A 24,775-nucleotide genomic window follows, 5' to 3' on the forward strand; every position below is an offset into this window, starting at 1 on the left:
GATTGTATTTGTATTTCGTTTTAGGCATTTGCAGTGTACTGCTGCGGATCGTGTGTTTTTCAATGGGGAAACGGAAGCAATTATTAAAAATGCCCTTCCAGTAAAGACGAAAATACTCAATTAAAAAAAAAAATACAAAGTTATTATTATGATGATGGAGTTCGTGTATAGCGCATGGCTACCCTGCTCTGGCTTCTCAGCGCTTGGAGAACTGGCAGATCAACCTAGGGAGAGCTAAAACAGCCATGTTTTCCGTTCTTTCCATAAACAACAGATGTGTTTGGGTCACTCTCTCGCATGGAAACCTGATCTATTCATTTTAAATTGTCTCCAACTTCTGTCTCGCGCACCTGATTCCAGAAGCTGACACTGTCCCATGCTCTTGGAAAAGGACAGTGCGGATGACGCTGGGGTGATGCTCGTGGCATCATCCGGCCCAAGTAGTGTGTATGTTGCTATGTGCACCCCGCCTCGTCCTTTTATTACACAGCTCCCTACGCATGTCTTTGTTTCTCTGGGGGCCCTTGTCTCCTCATGATCCTGTCAGAAGGGGGAGTGTGGGGGGATTAACTGCCCTCTCCACCAATCCTCGCACCCGCAGCAGCCGCCACCCCCTGCCGGAGCTGGGAGGGGTGCAGCAGCTTTCATTCAAACTGTTGGCTTCATTGCAGCGTGTCAGCGGAGGGGCGCGACCAATCAGAGCGCGGCGCGGTGCATAAATTATGAAAATACGCATCTGCTGATGCCTCGGAACACTTCGTCAGCACTGTTAAAACAAGTCTGCGCCTTTTCTTGCCGGACAGACGGGCAGCACCCTCTCAGCGGTCAGGGTGGTAGGGGGTTATTTATTTAATTATTTATTGACCCATTTCCACCCCCCACCATCTCTCGCCCTGAACGGTGCAAACCATAACTTGTCACCCGGAGCAGGACAACCTCTGAGAATCTCCCCACATACAGCTCTTCTAAAAGAACAAGAGACCCTCCTCGTTCTCCTTATTTAATATTTTTTTTAAGTAGCCGGGTCTCCTGTGAATTAAAGGTTTCCTGCGACCACCCCCTTCCCGGTCGACATGAGAAGCTGGATTCTGTGCCTGTGCCTTGCATGCCTCCTCGCCCCCGTGGAGCCCTCGCAGCTGGCCGCCGAAGGGCTGCTTCAAGGTAGGACTGTAGTTTAAAGTTTGTGAACTGCTTGCAAACATTTAGGCGTGTATTTACCTGCCTGCGGCATGGCACGTTAGCTGTTTTCCCTTATTATGCTTTTTAAATCAGTTTGGCCTCTGTTTTTGTTCACGCTAAAATTGCATTTTATTTTAAATACAAATGTACTTCCAAGTTTAAAAAATCAGTTCGTTAGGTTTTGCACGTGTCATAAGTGTGTGCACCCAACCTTCGGCCTGCCTGTGTTTCACTTCTCAATTTTTTTTTTCTAATTCGGACTCTTAATTCGTTCGCCCCCCGTGGACTTGCTTTTCCCTAACTCCTGATTACACCCGGGTGTGCGCTTCTTCTCTGTCGGGGGTGGGCCCCGGTTAAAGTGCATCATGGGTAACATGAGACCGGTGCGGCCCTTACCCCAGTCGCCCTACGCACAGAAAGCGAGGAGGCCTCGGTGCTGTTCAGTCCGCGGCCTGGTACAAGCGAGAGTTCATTCATTCCCCTGCTCAGTTTTGTGTCACGAATGCATGTTCTGGCGCTGCTCCCGGCTGTGGGTGCCTCCCCTGAGGCATGGTTGGTCTGTGGGTGGCACACGCCCGGCACCGTTGAGCTGGTTCCCGTGGGGTTTAGTTGCGCCGGTGTTACAGCGCCTGGGATGTAATTACTGTCAGGTGTCGGGCCGGAACCGGCGCCCCTCCAGTGGATTGGTTGCTGCTGGAGTGGGCGTGGCCTCTGCAAGGCACGGTCTCTCACCTTGGTCCCGCAGCTAGCAATGATGCCATGACCCTGGGGTAAACGAGGAAAACTCTCCCTTTGACTGCTATTGAGGGTAATAAAACAATTATCCGAGTGCAGTGGCCCCCGTCGCCGGTGCCCCAGCGCTACTCCCTCTCTCCCGCCCGGCAGCAGGGTTCACCTTTATTTGTCTCCGCCTGCGTTTGCTTAGGCGTGTTTTAAGGCTAACAATGACAAGGCAGAGTGAGTGCGTGGATACCGGTTAGTCGGAAGGGCTGCCTTCAGAAGCAGGGGGTGTGGCAGGCACTGTGTGAAAGGTGTGTGGGAGGCTTTGATACGGTCAGTGCATCGTCTCACAGAAGGAAGTCACTGCCCCCCCCCCCCCCCCCCCCCCCCAGTGAGTCGTGCCGCATGAGTGACTGAGACAGCGTGCACGGTGTCGAGTGACACCCCCTGGACTCGGTGTCCCCTGCTGCAGACGAAGCGGTAGAAGTTACTGACTCCATGAGATCACCTATTGCGGGGGGGGGGGGGGGTGCGCCGGGAGTGTCTGGCACTGTGTGAAAGGTGTGGGTATGGCTTGCCTTCTAACTTTAAAAAAGTAAATGTTTCTGGAGAGCAACAGAAGCTGCAGGCCCCCCTGTGTCTCTTGCCAAAGCATCGGGGCACCAGTGACCGGGGTCCGTGGCATTGAGTGGCACTAAAATGAGGGTCTATTTGGCTACCATCTTGGCAGCATTTCCTGCCTCCGCGCAGGGACCCTTCCCTGGCGCAGGCGTTGTTTTGAGTGCCTGCGTGTAGTAGCAGGGGTTGCAGCCGTCTCGCTGCGGGGGGTGTGGTGCATGCACTCTGTGGCCCTGTCTCTTGGTGTAGTTTGTTGGGAGTGAGCGGCACTATCCTGATGCAGGGTTTGTAGTTGGCACTGCGTGGGGGGCATCTTTGTGTAGGGTGTGGTGGAGGGGTTTGGCACGCTTGATGCCGGCCATGTGGCATGAAGAACATGGGCTATCCTTGTTACAGCGATGTGGCAGGCGTGACTGCAGTTGGGTGGGTGCCCGGGAGGCACTTTGTAGCGCTGTCTCTAGGTGTCGGAGCGAGCAGCCGTCATTACGTTGAATGCAAAAGAAGGGGCAGAAGCAGGTGTGGGGCTTGTCTTCTACAAGGCGTGGCATTGCCTTGAGGCAGGCTCTGCGGTATGCACTGTGGGGCGCATTCTTTAGCTGAGTTCCGGGGTAGTAGTGTCCGCCATTGTTGTGATGTACGGCGTGGGATCTGTCTCTGTGTAGCGTGCGGTAGTAGCAGAACGCCTTATCTTAATGTAGGGTGGGTGGTAGGTACCTGTGAGGGTCTGTCCGTGTTGTGGTCGAAGGCTCCAACAGTTACTTGTAAAGCGGGCAGCGCGTGTGGGCAGATGCTTGGATCTAAGCACTAGGAATAACTGTCCTGTGCGCTGGTGAGGCGGCTCCCAACGTGCGTGCCATCGCTAGGCGTGTGTGCGTGTGTACATAACAGTGCAAATAGTTCTTATCTCAGCAAAATATGCAAAGAAGCGCCTCGTCACGGTGGCGTCACCGGGCAGGTGTGGCGCCCTTGTTTCATGGATCGGGCAGGTACCAGGCTACTTATGTGTACACTAATTAAATTGTACTTTGGCTCAGTGCAGTCAAACCTGAAGCAATCCTGCGCCCCGTTCGGGAAAAAATAAATGTGACCGCGTCCTTTCAGAGACGCGCGAGGGGGTTTACCCCGTGCAGGACGCGGGGCACCAAGGGAAGGGGGGTGGGGAGTTTGTGGGCACAATCATACACTAGCAAAGCCACCCAACAGCTTTAATGTTCGTTAGCTGCACAACTTCTGGAATTTTATTTGCACTCTCAGGCATGCTACAACCAGCGTCGGTGTTCGCTGGCGCACATCACATGCCAACCAATCGGAGGCTTTGAGTGTTGCACCAGGGAAACTGAATCTAAACGTCCAACCTGCTTTAGTGTTTCACACATCATACTCCAGTCCGTAGGCATACCCCCCCCAACCTCCCCCCCCCCCAAATATAACATTGACTCGAGTGTGTTTTGTCCTACTTCATACTCCAACCAATCCATGGGTTTCAGTGTGGGCAGGCGAGCAACTACATCGAATCCGCTTCAGTGTTTGTCCTACATCTTTAGCCAGCCAATCAATTGGTTTGAGTGTTGGCACATAGGCATACTCAACCAACCGGCTTCAGTGTTGGTCACACATGCACATGCTCCCATAGTCCACTATCTGAATGTACTGCTCATTGGCTCACATGGGACTCCATCCAGCCTCCAGTGTAGGCTGAGTTCAATCTCCTAGGAGTCCACCTCACCTGCACGAGTGCATCGAGTTCCTACATCCAGGGGTAGGGCACACCTCCGGTGACTGCCAGTGTTCAAGGGAGTTTGTAGTTACTGTTGGCTCAGTGTGAAGTCTTGCAGCCACACCCCTGCCTTCTACACACTGTGCTAGTACAAGGAAAGGTCACCAAACGGGTTGGCCCATAGCCAGCAGCAAAGAGACTCAAATCTAAATGCTGCCATGACCTGTTTCTGTCAGACCTTGCTGCTGGACTCCGCAATGGAAAAAAAATGGCTGAGACCAAAATTATTATTTGGTCTCAAAGCACGCATTGTCATAGAGTCCTCAACACTGAAAGGAACTACTTTGTCTGTGGATGTTCTCTTTGTGAAAGGGTAGAAAGTCGTCACTAACGGTGAAGTTAGCCAATGGCTGAAACGAGCGGACTCTTTGCCTCAAGCTGTGTGGCTTGGTGGGCAGAAGACAAATATGAATGATGGATCAACCAGCACTAACTAAATAAACGAGACACTTCAAAGAAATTCCATTTACCACATACAACTAACAGATGACAATCCCAGGACTGTGTGAAAATGGCTTCCATATTAAGAAAATGCGTTAATGGCTTACTAATGGTGGAGGGTGCTGGGCAGATGACAACTCAATATCTGTTGTCCCAAAACGTTATTATCAAGAAAAGGTGGTCCCTGTGGGGGTAGGCCTCCCCCCCCCCCCCCCCCCCCCCCATAGGGACCAGTCTTTCTTGGTAATAATTGTCCGGCCCAGGTCGCTGGGTTCCCCCTTTCCCCCAATACTTAAGTATGTTGTAGTGCTTGAACCGCTTGCCGCTTCCAGTATAGCCGCTTCCAGTATAATTGTTCATGGGTCCCTGCTACACTGGTTCTTCATGGTCCATTGGATCTTTCTCTTTCTCCCACCAGATGACACAATCGCCAACATGCTGAAGGAGGTGCAAGAGCCTGCGGCCACGGAGGCGCACCACGTGAAGTTCAATGCAAAGTTCTCCCAGGACTTTGAGGAGCAGGGCTGTTACCTCTCTCTGGGTCAGGATAAGTGCCTCGAAGACTGCCACTTCAATATAAGCGCCAAGACCTTTTTCGTCATCCATGGATGGACGGTAAGCATGCCTCCAGTAAGGGAAGTACAGAAAACTTGGTGAAGGGTGATGGGGAGTATTTTGTTCCCCATTTGGAAACTGGGCTCCATGCGGTCTGATACATGGGTGTAGTTCAGTCTGGAGTGTAATGCCCCAACTTTTTGTTCGGTGTGTAGAGGGTGGTATGCTGAGTTACCAACTGCCCTGCCAAGCCACACTCTTGGCTGGATTTCCAGGTTCTGCTTTGTACCTTGCGGGTACCAGGTACAAAGACTTTGCTCAATGTGGGTTGCGTCATCACTTGTAGAGTTCAGTTGTGCTCTGAGAGGAAAGGCTGTGGTAGCTTTACTCAAGCATTTTATTGCAGAAGGTTCTTAGTTTGTGTAGGATCTTCTCTGGGGTGGTGGCTACTCATTAGTTTTATTCTTTGATCTGCTGCAGGGAGACTCTGCTACAGGGAGACAATCTACTTCCAAAATAGCAGTTTTACCCCACTTTTAGATTTGTATGATTTTATAAGGGTCTTGCCTGGACCCCTATATACCTTACCATTGCAAGCCTGTGCTGCAGTCAAGATGTGTTTGGGTGAAAAGCCTTTGCAATGGGGCTTCCACACCAAATTTGCTTAGACTCTTGTTCCAATGACATGTGCTCTCCCGAACCCGTACATTGACAAATCAAATGATACTGGGGAAATTCTCACCTATAGTCGAAATAAAAGTACTCTACAAAATAGATGGGCTGGAAGGCATAAAACAACCGTTGGGATGGAAGCAGTTGTGCAGTTGATGTGGATGGATTGATGTACTTCTGCTTGACCATCTTGAGAATGCTCAAAGTGTACTGGGATCTCACCGTATTGAGAATGCTCAGAGTGTACTGGGATTCCCCCTGCGCCAGAAAATGGACTGTTCCCAAAATGGGTGCAGCACTCGCGGTTGGGCAACCAGCCATGAACTGTTATCTGGATGTGGACTTCTTGAGATGGCACTCCAGGATACCCTGCTAAGCAGTAAAGGCGTTGTGGACAATCTGGGCCTGTTACGGAACATCAACCATGATGCTCTACCACAAGGTGCCTTCCTCACGCCATTGAAGTCCCAGTCTAAGCTGTGCCGTACCCTGCCATACGGAGATATCATAAATTGCCGAGCCCTGCCCGTGGATTCGCAGCCACAGACCTTTTCCATAGTCTAGTCATGTGAATCTGGAAACTTTTGCCCATTCCTCCCAACTTCTTGCAGTGAGCTCCTCCTTCACTCCGCATATCTCCGCATCACTTCAGAGCTTACTCTGGCAGTGTCAGTTCAGCATGGACCCAGTAAAACCCAGTATTCCTTTAACATCGTCTTTTGTTTTGGGATGGTTGTGCATGAGGTAGGTGGATAGGGAAGGATAACGTGATTTGGTGCTAAGGATTTTGAGGGTGGAGTGCGGGTAGCCTAACCCTCCATTATGGAGCTTTGCCCCCGTTGTCACTTTCTTAGTATCAAATTGGCCAACATAGATTCTTGCCCATTTTTCTTGGCCATTGATATTCCTCAAGGTGACTGTGGATTTGTCATTTATTATTCATGGCGGTGACAAGGTTGACCCATGTCAGTGTGTTTATCGCGTGGGTGTGCTCCAGAGAGGTACAATCACACCAAATTGTATCTTGGCAGAGAAGAGATGAATTATGGCACATGATGCTTTCCAAAGAAGTTTTGCCATCCTTGTTTTTTCCACAATATGGGCTCCAAGATTGCTACCTACAAGGTAGCGTAAAGGAGGATCCCTTCCTTGCTGATACATGGTTAACATAACCCACTAATGCTGGGTTTGCAAATCATGTTGATTTGTGCACTAAAATTGTCTTCGAAAGCAGCTAAAAAGGAGCTTTATAATTCTAAAATCCTAAATGCCCCCAAGTTGTTAAATTAGATTTTTGTTGTCAGCGCAGACATTGGTCTGCCGCCTAAAATCCTTGTATAAACAGTGGACACCTATTCTGTCATTCGGTAAAGTAGTTTTTAATTTGAGATAATAGTTTCTTGTATATAAAACTTTTATGCAGTAGAAGCACAGAACTAGTTTAAAAAAAAAATGCAGCCAATGAATACTAAAGTTGTATTTCGTCCATGGTTTGGATACAGGCATGAGTGGACCATCTGTCCACGATAAAGACCATTGTGTTTGGTAATGGCTTCTCAATACGTTTGTGGCTGCTGGACAATGTCGACTTGCACAGCACCACGAGCCCGCGGCACTGCACTGCACGGCATGCTTTATACCACGGACTTGAAAGAAAAGTCTCCTCATGCGTGAATGTGAAAGGCACAATGTTTGGTGGGAGCATAGCCTGTTTCTTCACGGGTGGCTGGACTGTGGTTTTGTTTGACAATGTTTTTTTTCTCCCCCCTCTTTGTAGATGAGCGGCACCTTTGAAAGGTGGCTGGAGTCGCTTGTGATGGGTCTTAGGGAGAGAGAGCGGGACTCCAATGTCGTTGTGGTTGACTGGCTTCCTCTCGCCCATCAACTCTATCCCGATGCTGTGAACAACACCAAGGCCGTGGGGGAAGACATTGCACGGCTATTGAACTGGCTGATGGTAAATGTTTGTTGATCATTGGTCTAGATACATTTTAATCACACATTCATTTTTTTGTTGTTGTGGTTTAAAAAAAATATTTTTTTTATAGGAAATTTCAGTTTTTCCTTCTAGAAATGCATTTGTAGTTGCAATTCTTTTTAAATTTGTTACCGTGGATGGGCCTCATCTGTTGGCATAACCTGAAAGGTTGGGTCATGTAGTATTATCTAGCCATATACACACACGCCAATAATACCTAGACTATTATATATTTTTTTATTCTAAAGTCTTCATCGCAGTGAGTGTCATTGACTCTAGCATTGTAAACGTTTCTGAACAAATGATCTACCTGTATGGAATTTGAACTTGTGACCTAGCGCTCTCCCACTGACCGCGTGCAGCTGGTGCTTTCCCTCACACATCACTTTTGCTGGCTTATAAATGAAGTATTGTGGTAGAAGACTGGTGAACATCTTTCTATTTCTTGCAGGAGAAGTGGAATTTCCCACTCCACAAGCTTCACCTGATTGGCTACAGTCTTGGTGCTCACGTGGCGGGGTACGCCGGCAGTTTCGTGAACGGCACCATTGGAAGAATTACAGGTTTGTCTCACCACTTTAACCAGGGGGATTTGACAGCTATCTGTGAATGTCTGTGAGCACCAGATTTTTCTTAGTCTATCCCTTTCTTACATTTGAGGTAACCTATTCTATATTTCACACATTACAAAACGCTTACCTCCTCGCTGATTTCTGATTCCTAAAATGCCATGTAGAGAACATAGATTGGCAGGGCCGTTAACATTAAGTGCTACATATAGCTTGATGTAATCTTTTAATATGGATGGAAGAGTTTTGGTGCATATTCAGTGTGCTACTCAGTTTACCTCCAAGGAGAGTGGACTCCAAGGAGGGAGTGGACTCCAAAGGCTAGATTGGGTATTCAAGAAATTGGCATGTGGGAGGTGTTCTAGGCTAAGGAGATGTTCACTAGAGATCAGTTTTCTAGTAAAAACTCAAAGGGGGCCGGGGGGAGGTAGAAGCACGCGGAAAGATCACTCTGCTTCCACAAGTTTAGCATGTCTTAATCAGAAGAGAGTCAACTTGGTGATTTATTGGTATTTTAGTGTACCAGTTGTCAACGTAAAACATTCAAATATTTGCCACTGGTTTTGAAAGCTTGGACCGTTATGGGCAATACTGGCCGAAACATGTTGACCGTATGTGAAGTTAAGGACAACTTACACATCCAAACATCACCTCCTAACCTTTTCATTTTACCCCTGTATACTGCACCTATATTTAACATCAATTTTTAGATATAGGAGGTCATTTGATATATCACTACATGGCTCCTGCCAGTACCTTCCCTCAAGAGGAAACCAAACTCCCCTAGGGAAGCGAATACCTAGGTGCAAAAACCAAAGATGACGCCGCCCAATACTATACAAAAGTGGTGATTACTTAACACCACCAGTGGCAAATAAAGGTTGAGGGTTTTGGGTTGACAACTGGTACCCTAAATATAAGAGTAAATCACCAAGTTCCCTCTATAGATCAGTTTTCTAGCTGCGCCATTGTTTTTTCTTCAAGGAAAGCAAGCATTCTACTGGTGATCGTGTGTTGGTAAATTTGTCGGGTTGAGACAGTGTCTAAAACATTGGTCTGTACGAAGCAAAAAAGAAAATGTTGTCTACTGCTTCTGTGCAACTGGTAACCATACACCTTTTTAATTTTTTGTTTTAATTAAAGTAATTTGGTTACTTTCTTTCTGTTCCCTGGGGTGCTGCATAGCCTTAAGTCTGGCGTCTCCTTGAATGTGAGAATTGGTGAGCGATTGATAAATGTAGGTTCGCATAAGAACATGAGCTTTGTTATCTTCCAATAACGCAGTTGCCATAAAGCTCCTAGACTCGGGACTCTCGAATTGCATATCTTCTGGCTGACTGAGCAGTGTAGTGTGCTGATCCTATAGCCTTCTCATTCCCACTAGGCCGTAGAAGCAATAGTTGTACATCTTGATATTGGTGCTTGTGGTGAACTTTTTTTCCTTGTATCTTGATGCCTGCTAGTAGCAAACCCATAGCTGACTTTAAACAGGTATGTGTTTGTACCAAGCTTCTTCTATGCCTTGAGTTGGTTCATCTTTGATGTTGGCTTGAGCGCAGTGCAGTCTTTGACACAAATGACTTGTGTTGCCTACACTGGTTAATTAGACTTGTGGACCTCTTCTGTTAAAGTCTTCCTCATGTTTTCTTAACTGTTGCTCATGAGTCACAAGGGAATCACTTTTTCTGTTGGAGAAGGCAAAAATAGTGGGCAGCAACACACTTCTAATGAGTGGCTATTTCTATAAATCTCTCTTGGTCTTTCAGGTTTGGATCCAGCTGGCCCAATGTTTGAAGGTGCTGAGCCAGACCATCGCCTGTCCCCTGATGATGCAGACTTTGTGGACGTCCTTCATACGTACACGCGAGGGGCACTGGGCGTGAGCATTGGGATCCAGATGCCCATCGGCCACATGGATGTCTATCCTAACGGAGGGGATATTCAGCCTGGATGCGGCTTTGGTGATGTTCTGGGAGCGCTTGCATATGGAAGTAAGTTTTGACCAGTAGACTTGTGGTTAAGCCATTGAGGATGCACCTGTGCATCTTCTCGTCTCTTGGCGAAAACAGTTTGCCCCAATTTTGGACGCACTTGTCTTTCCCTATATATTTTCGAGCCACCTATTGGGTTATGGGTTGAGGTACGGTATTGTGCGGGTAAATCTAAGTTTAAAATAACATGAACATTTGAGGTCTCCTATAAATGTGCAACAAGAACTTTAAATCCAGTCCCCTTGGTGAAGACAAACTCTTGCATTTTTACAGTCAGAACCTTTAGAAATGAAAAGGTTTAATATTTCATCTTTTGCACATTTTTGCAAATGTAGCCCTTTCAGTTCTATTCAGCAGAAGGCAGCCATTTTGGATTCAACAACATCATTGCTCTTTCAGCCCTCTTAATGTTCCATATGTTTTCTGTTGGTTTGTGTTAGCAGAGCTGCCAAACTAATCAGTTGGTGTTTTTTCAGATATTGGCGAAGCCCTGAAATGTGAACATGAACGGGCGGTGCACCTTTTCGTGGACTCACTCGTGAACCCAGACAAAGAGAGCTTGGCCTTTCGATGCACAGACTCCACCCGCTTCCGTAAGGGCATCTGCCTGAGCTGTCGGAAGAACCGCTGCAACAACATTGGGTACAATCTCAAGAACACCAGGAGCAAAAGGAGTAGCAAGATGTACCTAAAGACGCGGGCAGATATGCCTTTCAAAGGTAAGGGAATGGCTTGTCAGTGGGGATCCATATGTGCAGGCATGTGACTATTGCTTGGAAGACTAGCTCTTTTTTTTTTTCTTTTTAGTTTCCATTTGGCCAAGTTATGAGCTTTGCCTAAAGCAGTTCAAAGTTGACACTTGCCTAAAAACATTACCACATATGCCAGTAGTAGTGATAGTCAAAAAGGCAAAGGAATGCAGAAATGGGACAGAGGGTGGAGATGTGAGAACAGCAGTGACCAAGATATTGTCAAGACCGAAATCACCAATCTCAGTATGGCCATTCCACACCCACCCCTTCCCAAAAAATGCAGCAAAGTTAAGAAATTAAATACTGCCAGAGTGTATGTGCCTTAAGACCTCCTCCGTGAGGCAAGATCTTGGGGCATTTCGCTGCAGAACTCCAAGATTCATGATCTTGATTGCCAGAGTAATTTAGTTTTTAATTTTGGATCCCAATTCTAGAGTGACGGCCTATTCAAAGTTAATTGGCTATCTTTTTGGGTGTCCTTTTCCGAGGTTTGGGGGCTGCAGTTGTAGGAAAATCGACTTAAATTCTATAAATTATTATTTTACTTATCCGGGGCAGCGTTTATGTTGGAGGTAGGATGGAGTGATATGGGAAACGAGTCCCACGGAAGACCAGGCCTTTCTGGTACGGCTTAATTTCATGGGACTTGTTGGACCCCTTACCCCACCAGGGCCTCATCCTATAAACCACAATATATGTATCTCTAGTCGGTGTTTATTTTTTTTATGGATCACTTGGCAGTTTCCATGACCGCTGTAAGAGTTCAAATCTGGTGGTAGACGGCAATTCATGATTAGTCCGCGCACTGGATTATCAATGTGGCCTTTACCACTGTGGAAGTGGCTTGTTTAATCTACCAGCGGAGTATGCTGATTGGACCGATCCAGCCTCCCACCTTGCTTAAGATCACATCAGTATAGCAAGTTGCCTTCACCATACTGTCCCTTGCAACAGCCAGGTGTACCCCTGAGTTCTAGATATTGAGTGAGCCAAGGACATTTGGGAGGTACAGATAGCCATTTGGCCATGTGTGTTCTCTAGTTCTAAGAATACAATAGGGGATTGCTGAACTGTTCCTATAGAGAGTAAGGGAAGAATTATTAACTGGCGTGACCAAAGGTGTTAGAGTAACACCCTGGGGCATCCATTTTGTTGGATGTAATTGCCTCACACACCCAGGAGGGTGTCATGCTTCATCGGCGGTTGCTCCTCGTCGGGGAGGCGGTGCAATCCCCGACGGGCTCACCTCAAAGAGGGGCTCTTTGGCGGAGATCTTTTTATCCAACAGCCTTATGGTGAGGTGGGGGTGTGTGGGCAGGGCTAGGTGTAATGGTGTGAGGGATATTCAAATGTAGCAAGGGGTACCGGAATTCAGTTTATTCTGGGGGTCCCCTGGCTGCAGTTAAAAAGTGGGGTTAGCTCACTAGGTGTCAGCAGGTTAGGTTGGGTAACCCTAGATGAGACTAAGAGTGAAGATGGTCGACATGTTTCTCGCTGTGGGTATAGTCACCCGCGATTCATCAGGACCTTAACAAAGTGAAGGGAAACATGCTAGTGTCATGTGTGTGATTATTGTTACCTCTGTGGGTTCTCCTATGCCTAATGGTCAAGGACTATGTGCCACATGAGGGGTCGGCGGGACAAAACATCAGGGATGAGCCCAAGGGTTTAGCTCCATGCTCCTGTGTCCGCGTTGTTAGACCTACCCTTCTCCGCCGAGCTCGAGTAGATTCTCTAGTTCTGCAAGTAATTAGGTTTGAGGTGACGTTTGCTGATCAGTGTGTGAGGTAGATCGACAAAATTATTAAGTTACCTTTTCTTTATTCAAAGTGTTTCCTTAAATTCTGGTGTCTATAATACATGCTGTATAACCAGGCCGATGGTTTAAAGGGAATTCTAGAAACTGATCACAATGGAAACTGATGTTCTGTGAGCATAATCCCGTGTATTGGGTTAGAGGGGAGAGCTGTTGTTGTAGTAAGCATAAAATAAACATTTCTCTCACTTTAGAATGACTGTCAGTAGGTGATTTGGGGGTGGGAGTGACTGGATAAGAGGGGAATTATATTGGCTGTCACTCTAGGGTTGTGGTCTACAGGATATTGAAGTTCCAATGGTGGTGCAAAATACATTCTTTTTATGTTTTTACATTTGGAGACTTTTAATCCTAATGTGTGTGGTTCGATAGTTGTGGTTAAATTTGCACATCTTTTTCTTTAATGGGTGTTGCGTTTAGGACCGTATTCTGTACAGGGTTGGTCACATTGTGTCTTTTTTACAGAATTTCTTTTTTCTATCTGCTATACTAACTCTATATCCGAATCTTTATTTTATAGCTTACCACTATCAGATGAAAATGCACATCTTTAACTACAACACCTTAGAGGAGGAGCAGCCGAGTTTTACTGTTGAGCTGCATGGCACAAATAATGACACACACCCGCTTGCTCTAGAAATGTAAGTAGCATGGATTCCTTCACTGAATCTTGAAAAGATCCATGTGGTGTTCCTTTAAATTTGGGCTTGTGCAAAATGGTGAAGCTAGCTGGACCACTGGCATAGGTCTCCAATCCATTAGATGGAGCTGCTATTTTAATAAACCTGTTCTGAACTACAGCTAAGATATTCGTCTCTTGTAGCTGGCATTTGCCTCTCCTAGTTCGAATGAGGTTCATTTCGTTATTCCAAAGACCTACGATGGTACTCTTTTTACATCCTGTACATGACAATCTGAACTCCAATGTTGTGCTCATTGTAGGAGGAAGCGTTAAGAGCCTGAAACCTCCTTCCTCTGCTGTTTGCTTCCTTCTCTTAGCCATGCGGACCCTTGCTTTGTCCACTACCACCTACATCCTAAACCATCTCAACAAAGATCTCTTGGGAGAACCCACAGGCTGCTACCCCCTTAACAAATCCAAGAAGTTTACTACAAATGTCCTAACATGATTACATTTCATCTAATCTTCACTTTTGACTCGGACATACAATGTCCATAAAAGCTGTAGTTTCAAACAAACCTGCAAATGTCAATTAAGAAGCCATTGATGACAAACACATTATTTCCCCAATGCTTCATGGTACTGTAGAGGGTAAAGGAATGAAAAGAAGGCAAATCTATATGCCATCTTGAAAATCAGTATTGGTAGATCGGAATACTCATCTGAGCTAGGGCTACATACCGCCATCCATGTAGATTTTGCCAAGATCCGCACCCAACAGTACAACACTGTTACAACACTGTTCAACACAAAACTTGCATGAGAATAGTTCCGTCAATAGCTCCATATTTCATTGCCACCACAAATTCCCTTCCCACTTCTGCATCTCCTGCCTTTAATGAGCAGTTACCCCTTAAACCAGTGGCGTCCTATTTGAACCTACGGGGAGCCTAATCTATTGCTGGTTTTCAGGATCGATAAATGTGCATGCTATTGAGAATAAATTACGTAGTTGCTGGTTGTGTAAAATCTAGGTTCCCTGAACTTAAAATAAGGTCCATTCAGCAAACCTACATGATACAGCACCACCTTGCAGGGTTCCAATTAATGTAATCCGTGCTGGGTTCCAATGAATGTAATCCGCGCTGGGTTCCAATGAATGTAATCCGCACTGGGTTCCAATGAATGTAATCCGCACTGGGTTCCAATTAATGTAATCCATACTGGGTTCCAATTAATGTAATCCGTACTCGTGATCTGTACTTTGGATGGCTGCCTGAAGAAAATATTGCCCCTTAACAATAAGGGTGTCCCATTGTTTCACAGAATCTGGTTTCAAACATCCTGCAGGGCAGGCCGGTTTAGTTCCCTCTTCGCTGACAGATCCATTTTGGATCTTTGAGGCTAAGAAGCAACACGTAGCCTCGAGTTTTGACCCAAGTGTGCGCAGATGAAGTAGATACCTTGATAACTACCGAATCGCACAACAAGTCCATTTAAATAAGGTCCGCATTGAGGACCCTTCCCTTTTTATAGTTCTGGGTATATTTGGTCCATGTCTACCTGCAATAAGTTGGATGCAGACTCTATTGAAACCAGGCTGTTTTGAATTCCCTTAGTCCTAAAGACCCATTGTGATGTCGTATGAACACACTTTCCATTGCGGGTCGTAACTTCGACAAGAAGAATAGGTGTTTGTCTTAATGTCTTACATCAAAGGAATAAGTATCTATGTTTGAACACTTCAACTACTGAGATTCTTTTTATTTTTTGTACAATGTTTAGTGTCTTGTTTATTGGATTATGTATTATGTGATTAACCCTTTGTATGGCACTTGTATATGTAATTATATATGTTGTGTAACAGTACTGTGATTTCGGTATATGACTTGTTCCTCCTAATTTCTTTGCCTGCTTGATTATTTCATACTATCAAGAAATTCTAGATATTGCAACATTGATTGGCTTTTCCTAGTTTATTAAGACACTTCTATTTTCAAAAGAAATTGTTTAATTCTTGACCGAACCTATTGTTATATACCAAAGGAAAAATTGGACATGGCAAATTGGTTTGCTTTATCAAAGATGTGTCTAGTGTTGGAACCTCAACTGTTGGTGACTTTTTAAATATCTAGAGAATTTGTGATGCAAAATATGCCTCGCAGGATTAGTAAAGTTCTTCTGTCTTGCTTTCCAGACTTGACCAGATTGGCTTCAATTTCACAAACACTTTCCTAGTTCACACAGAAGACGACATTGGCGACCTCTTAAAAATTAAACTCTCCTGGCAAGGGACATCTCGGACATGGACGTCCTGGTGGAAAGGTTTAAAGAGCTACTACTGGTCTCCTGAGGATGCCACAAAGGAAGAATTGCACATCCGGCGGATACGTGTGAAGTCTGGTGAAACCCAAAACAAGTAGGCATAATTGTCATAACTTTTCTTTCATTTGCTCAAGTCATTTTTTTCTCTCCCATCTGGTGGTGCGCTGGTAAAGAAGGCATTGAAGGAACCAGTATAGTGGCATGTTACTGGATGACTCGTGTTGGAGTGCTTGAACCTACAACTAGGTCGTCCTACCCCCACCTGTCTGAGGTCCTTCTATTTGAATCTGGCAGGGACATATTTAGTTGGAGCCTGCTTCATAGCCATGACCTTGCCCTGGAGCACATCCATCCGTGGATTCCAAACCTCAGTCATTGAGCAAGGGTTTGTAGATGTATAGGGTTCGAAAACTTCTTTTTAATTGCAGAAAAGTATGAAATGCGCTGTAGCCTTCTTGAATCCAGTGATGCGGCTAGGAGCCGATGGCTCGTACTTGGAAATCTCGCTAGAGGCATATATCAGCGAGCACATAGCAGACCTGTATGGGGATAATGTCCACTGGGCAAACAGATGCCATTTTTATGCAGTGAATGCAGCAGTTCCGTTTACAGCCTGCTCTACGCAGGGTTTAATCTCCTAATAATCCAATGGACCATCTAAGGCCAGCACAGATTTAAATCTATCGCCTAGATTTGTATTTTCAAATCTTTTTTTTTTTTTTTTTTTGTGTGTGTATGATAGTCTCCTTATTTGACTTCGATTAGCATTTCTTGCAAGGCTTCCCAAGTTCAGAGGTTGTGAACACCGTTTTACATTGCGTTTTCTCTCTCACGGGCTGAGGGGTCGCTCCCAGTGTCCCTGCAGACATCTGGTATCTCAGCGCTGCATTGCTTCGTTTGCCTGAATTAGCCATTTGTTTCATTTCGCCTGCTGTGTACTGAAGTAGCGCTTTGCTTCATCTGCGCACTGTTTATCTGCCTGAATTGTGAACTGCATTGGCGCTCTGTGTTTATGCTCGAATTGTGCCATTTAATTTCATTTCGCCTGCTTTGTGCCACTTTAGCGCTTTGCCTCATTTGCGCTCTGTGTATCTGTGACTGCTTCCCTAACGTTATCAGCGCGTTTACCTGTAGCGCTCCGCTGTGCTTCCCCCCTCCGCCTCCATTTTGTTTGTTGTTCTCGTCGTCCTCGTGTGCCCGCCCCGCCTCCCAGCTGAGACGCCCTCGCCCCTCCCCCTCCACTCTCCATATATGACAGGAGTTCCCGCGCGCAGCGTTTACGCGCAGCGACCGCGCCCAACCCGCGCCGAAGGTGCGCCAAAGGTAAGCCTGTCTACGCCCGTCCGCGTCTGGACCGCGCCCAGCGCCATACCCCCTGGCCCCCGTTCCTCCCAGCCCTCTCGCATTACCTACGATGCCGCCACCCTCCTAGCCCTTAACCCCGGCCGCGCCCAGAACTGCGTTCAAGCCGCTCCTGGACACACCCATGGACCTTTCTCCTGCTACTCCTGCAAATTCATCGGCACCGACAACACCTCCGCTACGACCACACCACAGATTCCCGACCCAAACCACCTACAATGCATCCTTCTCAACACCCGATCGGTCCACAGACACGCCATTGACCTATGGAATCTACTAGACACCATCTCTCCAGACGTCGCCTTCCTAACAGAAACTTGGATGAACGCTTCCTCCGCCCCAGACATCACCATTGCCATCCCTGAAGACTATAAGATCACTCGCAAGGACCGTACCAGCCACACAGGAGGAGGAATCGCTATCGTCCATAAGAAATTAATCCGCATCTCAACCAGCTCTGACGCCAACCTCGCCAACTCTGAACACCTTCACTTCCAGATCCACATCGACCCCCAAGACCACTCTCAGAGGCACCCTCCTCTACAGACCACCAGGACCCCGCGCAAAATTCAGTGAAGACATCACAGACTTCATCACCCCACACGCGCTCCCCTCCAAAGACTACATCCTTCTGGGAGACCTCAACTTTCACCTTGAAAAGATCAACGACCGCAACACCGCCACCCTCTTAGACAACCTCGCCAACCTCGGACTTAAACAACTAATCACTTCCCCCACCCACATCGCAGGTCACACACTCGACCCCATCTTCACCTCCAGCAATCATGTCTCCTTCAGCCACACTACGGATCTCCTCTGGACTGACCACAGCTGCGTTCACTTCACCTACAACAAACCAAAACCCACCAACCACCTCCAACCAACTCTGCAAAGAAACTGGAACAAAATCACCACGGACCAGATCTCCGCATCGCTCCATCTAAACACCACAGCCCACTCTTCTAACGCAAACGAAGCCGCCGCCAACCTCACCCTATGGTTATCCAACACCGCCGACACCTTAGCACCACTGAAAAAACGTCAAAGCAAACCTGGCAGCAAAAAGGCCTCATGGTTCAACGATGATCTTAAGAAGTCCAAGAAACTCTGCCGCTCCCTTGAAAAGGCCTGGAAAAAAGACCCAACCACTAGCACCAAGGACGCCTTCAAAAACGCCACCCGCATACACCACCAACTGATCCGTAAGGCCAAGAAAACAGCATTCAAGGATCGACTTGACGACAACGCCCACAACAGCAAGGAACTTTTCAACATAGTCAAGGAATTTTCCAATCCCTCGGCCAACTCCAACGACATCACCCCCCTCTCAAGCCCTCTGCGACTCCCTAGCCTCATTCTTCCACAACAAGATTGCAGACATCCACAACAGCTTCGACAACCAACCCGGAAACCAACCCACCCTACCATTTGCTGAACATTCTCCCCCCGTGAACACCCTTAACGACTGGAACCCAATCTCCACTGAGGACACAATCCGCCTGATGAATTCCATCCACTCAGGATCCCCCACAGACCCATGTCCTCACCACATCTTCAACAAAGCAGACTCCGTCATAGCACCGCACCTCCGAGACGTCATCAACTGCTCCTTCAACTCCGCCACCTTCCCGGAAGACTGGAAACACGCTGAACTCACCGCCCTTCTGAAAAAACCCACAGCGGACCCCACCAAACTCAAAAATTACCGCCCCATCTCGCTCCTTCCATTCCCGGCCAAAGTCATCGAGAAAGCTGTCCACAACCAGCTCGCCACCTTCCTCGAAGCCAACAATTCCCTCGACTCCTCACAATCTGGCTTCCGAGCAAAACACAGCACTGAGACCGCCCTCATCACAGCAACAGACGACATTCGAACTCTACTGGACAATGGAGACACAGTCGCCCTCATCCTCCTCGACCTCTCTGCAGCATTCGACAGTCTGCCACAGCACCCTTCTACAACGCCTCAATAACATCGGAATCCAAGGAAAAGCACTTGAATGGATCACCTCGTTCCTCACCGGAAGAACCCAGAGAGTCCGCCTCCCACCATTCAAGTCCGAGGCCACTGAAGTCATCTGTGGCGTACCACAAGGATCCTCACTCAGCCCCACCTTCTTCAACGTATACATGAGCCCCCTCGCGGCCATCGCCCGCCAACACAACCTCAACATCGTCTCTTACGCGGACGACACTCAACTAATCCTTTCTCTCACCAATGACCCCAGCACCGCCAAAACTAACCTACACGAAGGAATGAAAGAAGTTGCCGAATGGATGAAACAAAGCCGTCTGAAACTGAACTCAGACAAAACAGAAGTCCTCATCTTAGGTACAACCCCCTCTGCATGGGACGACTCCTGGTGGCGGGAAGCCCTTGGAAAAGCACCCATCCCGACAGACCACGCACGGAACCTAGGCGTCATCCTGGATTCTTCACTCTCAATGAACAGACAAGTCAGCGCCGTATCCTCTTCCTGCTTCAACATTCTTCGCATGCTCAGAAAAACATTTCGCTGGATCCCCACCGAAACAAGGAAAACAGTCACCCATGCTCTGGTCACGAGCCGACTGGACTACGGAAACACCCTCTACGCAGGCACTACCGCTAAACTCCAGAAGAAACTCCAACGAATCCAAAACGCCTCAGCCAGGATCATACTAGTAATTCCACGCAACGAACACATCTCTGGTAACCTTAAAGACCTCCACTGGCTACCCGTCAATAAGAGGATCACTTTCCGACTGCTAACCCACGCACACAAATCACTCTACGACATCGGACCAGAATGCCTCAACTCTTGACTGTCCTTCTACACCCCCTCCCGCCAACTACGTTCTTCCAGCCAAGCCCTCGCCACTGTACCTCGCATCAACAAGACCACCATGGGAGGCAGATCCTTCTCATACCTGGCTGCTAAAACATGGAACTCACTCCCCGCTTACCTTCGCCTTACCCAGAACCACCTCGCATTCAGAAAGCAACTTAAAACGTGGATATTTGACAAATAATCCTCCTCCCCCTTTCTAAGCACCTTGAGACCCTCTGGGTATGTAGTGCGCTATATAAATTCTCTGACTTGACTTGACTCAAAGAGGGAGGCAAAATAATTTACGCTTATTGCATCTCTTTGGAAACGTTTCTTCATGCAGAAGTCTGTTCATTTTAATTTTCCTTGGTTAATTTTCAGTCAAACGAATTCTCATTGCATGGCCTAAGTTTGCAGTTCCCTCTCTCTGGCCACAGTGCCCAAATCTAACTCGGACACCAAGCTACCAGCCTCCTCAGCTACTTTCTTGTGCTCCTGTTATTCGGTCAAACCTGTTTGTGTCACTGAATTTGCCCCGGTTTATGAATGTTCTCCTCTTTCCAGGTTTACATTCTGTGCCGAAGACCCTCTGCTCATTAACAACAAGATCACGCCTGGTGGGGAGCTTTGGTTTGTCAAGTGTCGAGACGGCTGGGAAATGAAAAGGGGGAAGAGGTACGGTGTTTTTGTTCACTTTATTACTTTTCTTTTGATTTACATACACTTGTGTCTCTGCTTGAAATGGACCTGTTTCCTAGAGCCTGTAATCTCAAATGAACTGGGAATAGTTAACCAATTCCTTAGATCTGTTGCCCTGGGAATAAAGTCCTTTGGGATGAAGCTTGTGCTTGTTGGTGCCTTTACACTTTCTGGTGCACCGCTTAACCGTCTGGACATTGAAGAGGATTATATTTAAAGTTCAGCTTTTGGTCTAAGCTGGCACAGTACCCACTTCTTTCATGGCAGGCATTTCAAAGAGTCCACTGAGGGATGGTGCAGGGTGTCTCCTCTCCTTGGGAGTGGGAAGGGGAGGACCACCCAACCATCATTGAAGAGCAACACGCAGCCTTGCTGAAGCACACTCTGTTACTACTGCTCAGTATCTGAAGCCGCCTTTTGGGGCACATGCATCAATGAAAATTGCATTCGCAAATGGTGCGAATCGCAAAATTCTGCCGTTTGCGAATGCAATTTCATTATTTGGGATGCATCACAATTTTTGTATTGTTCGCAACTTAAGAAATCGTAAAATTGCGATTTCTTAAATTGCGATTGCATTTAAGGAATCTCAAATTGAGATTCCTTAAATGCAATGCATGAAACTTAAAAAAAATAGCGAATTCGCACTTAGGGGGAGCAAATTACCATGAGGTTGAACCTCATGGTAATTTGCGAAAACTTTGAAAAATGCACTTTTCGGCATTTTTCAAAGTTTCATGTTGTGCACACACATGCCCTTAGGGCATGTGTTCACAACATATGTTCACAGATTGATTTCAGGGGTGCAACAGGGTGTCCTTTGGACACCCCTGCATCCTTTAAATCTCATTCTCAATTTGCGATTCGCAAATTGACGGTCTTCCCATTGATTCCTATGGGCCTCTAGGCCCATAGGAATGAATGGGGAGTTATTCCTTAATTGCGATTTGCAATTTGCGAGTCGCAATTAAGGAATTTTAAGAAAACGCAATTTCTTCATGCATAGCCATTTGCGATTCCTTATTAGCAATTCCTCCTTTTTCGCTAATAAGGAACCGCAAATGGCCATGTTGATGCATGTGGGCCCAGGTCTTACTTGCCTGTAGAAGCATTGTTTGCAAGGCTGCATCCTGGTAGAGATAATGTGTCAATACGGTGCTTATAGCGGCTGCTCTCACCAACATGTCTATGTACCTGTGGAATGCCCACTTGCCAACACAGCTTGGGAACTCCAACTCAGAACCACCTACCCTTTCCCATTGAGGGAGAGGGGGTATCCTTTGTGACTTTAGTACTTTTGACCAAAATTATGGCCTTTTAGCCATACAAACCGTGGTTTCTGCATTTGAGGCATTTCCCCTCTACAGCTAAAAAAAAGCCTAACTATGTAACGCATGCAATGATTGGTGGAGAAGAGGGACTCTACCCAGTCAACAATTATTTTGGTTGAGTTTGTTGGCAACTTATATTTTGTAATTCTCGCCTTATGTTTAAAATATCAGGCAAGTTTTTCATCACATTCGAAGTTTCATCACAAGAGCAGCTACTTCCACTTAGGAAACAGCCTCTTTCACTAAAAGCATTTTAATTTTTTGTTCCAGATTTCATTTGAGCTCTCAACATGGCTTGCACTGAAGAACTACATCAAACAAAGATCGCCAAAAACGCACTTGAAAAGAAGTTGCCGCACAATCTGATCCCCAAGCGCCCCGTGGTGACGCGGAAGTGAACGCACTGAGGAGACTCTTTTCTCATGGTGGAGGGTTGGTGGCTGGTTTCTGGTCCTTCACTCCCCTCACACTCCTGTCCTGTTACTGTGGATCCAATCTGAAGACCATCTAAAACCAAGAAAGCTGGCCCACTGTACAGGCTAGCGCTTTCAATTTTCCTGTACCTGTGCACAGTTGTCCCAGGGAAAGGACTTCAGGTTACTTTGTGTGTGTTTTTTTTTTTTTTTTTTTTGTTTTTTTTTGTGGCAGTTTCCCAAGTATACACGGAGTTAGGTGTTGGATGCTGATGAAAGGACCTTCATTTGGACAGAGTTCATTGACTCGTGAACTGAACTGGGAAGGAACCATACTCATTTCGGCTATAAGAATGATCCAGAACATAACTTTTTTTTTTGATACAAATCGAAAAACTCTGGTCTGTATAAGAATATGTGTTGCTTCCCTGTTCTCTGCCCTTGTTTATTGTAGCATGTTTGGGATTTTCATTGTTTACTTCCTCCATTTGCGGGGAACGGAACCCAGACGTGTGTGCACGTGCCCTAGCCACTGCTGTGCAGTAGGACACAGGTAATGTGTTTCAGGGCAGGCTCACAGTTGTCAGTATTTCATGCGTGTCCTGGCCAACCACCCTATCTTCGCGCTTGCGTCATCGCAGTCTTACGAAGTAGTATGATGGAAACAACATTTGTGTTCCTGTCTGTGGCTGTTTGTTACGTTTGCTGCTTGCACCAGTTGGAATTGTGAAGAGGAAGCCCTTTGAATTCTGTTTGCTCAGGTCTCTGAGCCCTGGTAGACTAGCACTGACTTATGGTTTTATAGTACACCAGTGGTGTTTTTTGGGGGGCATTCTTGAAAACCTCTAAGGTGGTTTAGGTGTGAATGAAGGCCTATTTGATTGAAGGGCACCCCTTTTGCCCCCTCCTGAATCCTAGATATTTCTTCAAAGTAGTGGGGGTGGAAATGCGCACATTTCAGTGGTTTTCCTGGAAGAGCAGATGCCCAGAATATAATTTGTTTTGCTGTCAAAGTTTAGATATTTATTAGTAATTTTTAACATGTATTTTATTGGCATCTGTGCTGTTCTAGTGAAAGCTAGCCTTTCTGGATTTGCTTTGCGCATCCACTCCTTTTATTAAAAGATTAACTCTGCCTCCTGATTGGTTACAGAAATGCAGAAGGCAGCACGTGCTCAACTGTGCAAACACAATGGCTGCTAAAAAATGAAGCTGCTGTAGAATGCCCCACATACTAAGAATATGTTGACATAAAAATGTTAAATCCTTAAAGGAGGAAGGGTTGTTTCTAGGGGTCTAAGAGGTGTTACTTCATGAATGTTGTGCAGGCTTTGCTTGGTAAGTTGCTGACCATTGTTAAATGAACTTGCACACCCTGATCATTGCCTGAAACATTGCACTCTGTTTGCCCATTGTAATGCACTTGTGAACTTTTTGTAGATCTAATTTATTTTTGTAGGTGGGGGTTGAGCAGATGACTTTGCTCATGTACTGAAGCTTGCATGAAAGAAGTCTCAATGTAAGGTTGCCCATAAATGCACCATAATGGTGCGAGAAGAAAACTGGAAACCTTGAATATATAGATTTGTCAGTGGTGACATACTGTCATCAGGGACTTAATACCCTTCTGCTTTGTAAATGTATGTGTTGTTTCTCTTTATTGGTTAAAACCTTTTTCTTCTCACCCAGTCTAAGAATAAGCAGCCTTTAAAAAAACAAAAAAATAAAAAAACGAAATAAATGTTTTTAGGACAAAGTATTTTCACTGGCTGTGAATATTTTGATATATCAAAGCTGAGGCTTCCTTGTTGTTGGCCCCCACAGCACTCTCTCTCTCCACTTGCGGACCAACCATGCCCGATCCTAGCGAGTCGGGATCTCATTCCATGTTGAAGACAGTCTCCACTGAGACAGATGGAGCATAGTTGTGATCTTTCTTGTGTGTGCGCACATTGGAGCCTACGATATTTGTGATGCCTTTTTTATCATTATGCCATATTTATACAGTTCTCCAAATCTTTGTATGTATAACTTGTAGTATTTATTTTCTATGTATATAATATAAAAATGTTAGTTGCACATGCTTTTTGAATTAACAATGACTACTTTCGGAAAAAAATCAAATAAAAAAATAATAATCTCAAA

At 46.3% G+C, this 24,775-nt stretch overlaps 1 protein-coding gene across 1 annotated transcript; it reads left to right on the forward strand.

Moving 5' to 3' along the window:
* The first annotated feature begins 771 nt into the window (after positions 1 to 771).
* On the forward strand, positions 772 to 24,775 carry LIPG (lipase G, endothelial type). The gene is made up of 10 exons (XM_086960375.1): positions 772 to 1,161; positions 5,154 to 5,350; positions 7,740 to 7,919; positions 8,392 to 8,503; positions 10,276 to 10,500; positions 10,977 to 11,219; positions 13,589 to 13,709; positions 15,888 to 16,109; positions 20,752 to 20,862; positions 22,488 to 24,775. Exons 1-10 carry the CDS (start codon positions 1,074 to 1,076, stop codon positions 22,519 to 22,521), a joined length of 1,533 nt encoding a protein of 510 aa, XP_086816501.1. The 5' UTR covers positions 772 to 1,073; the 3' UTR covers positions 22,522 to 24,775.

The sequence above is a fragment of the Lissotriton vulgaris genome, chromosome 3_1 (assembly GCF_964263255.1).
Source record: "Lissotriton vulgaris chromosome 3_1, aLisVul1.2, whole genome shotgun sequence".
NCBI classification, from domain to species: Eukaryota; Metazoa; Chordata; class Amphibia; order Caudata; family Salamandridae; genus Lissotriton; species Lissotriton vulgaris.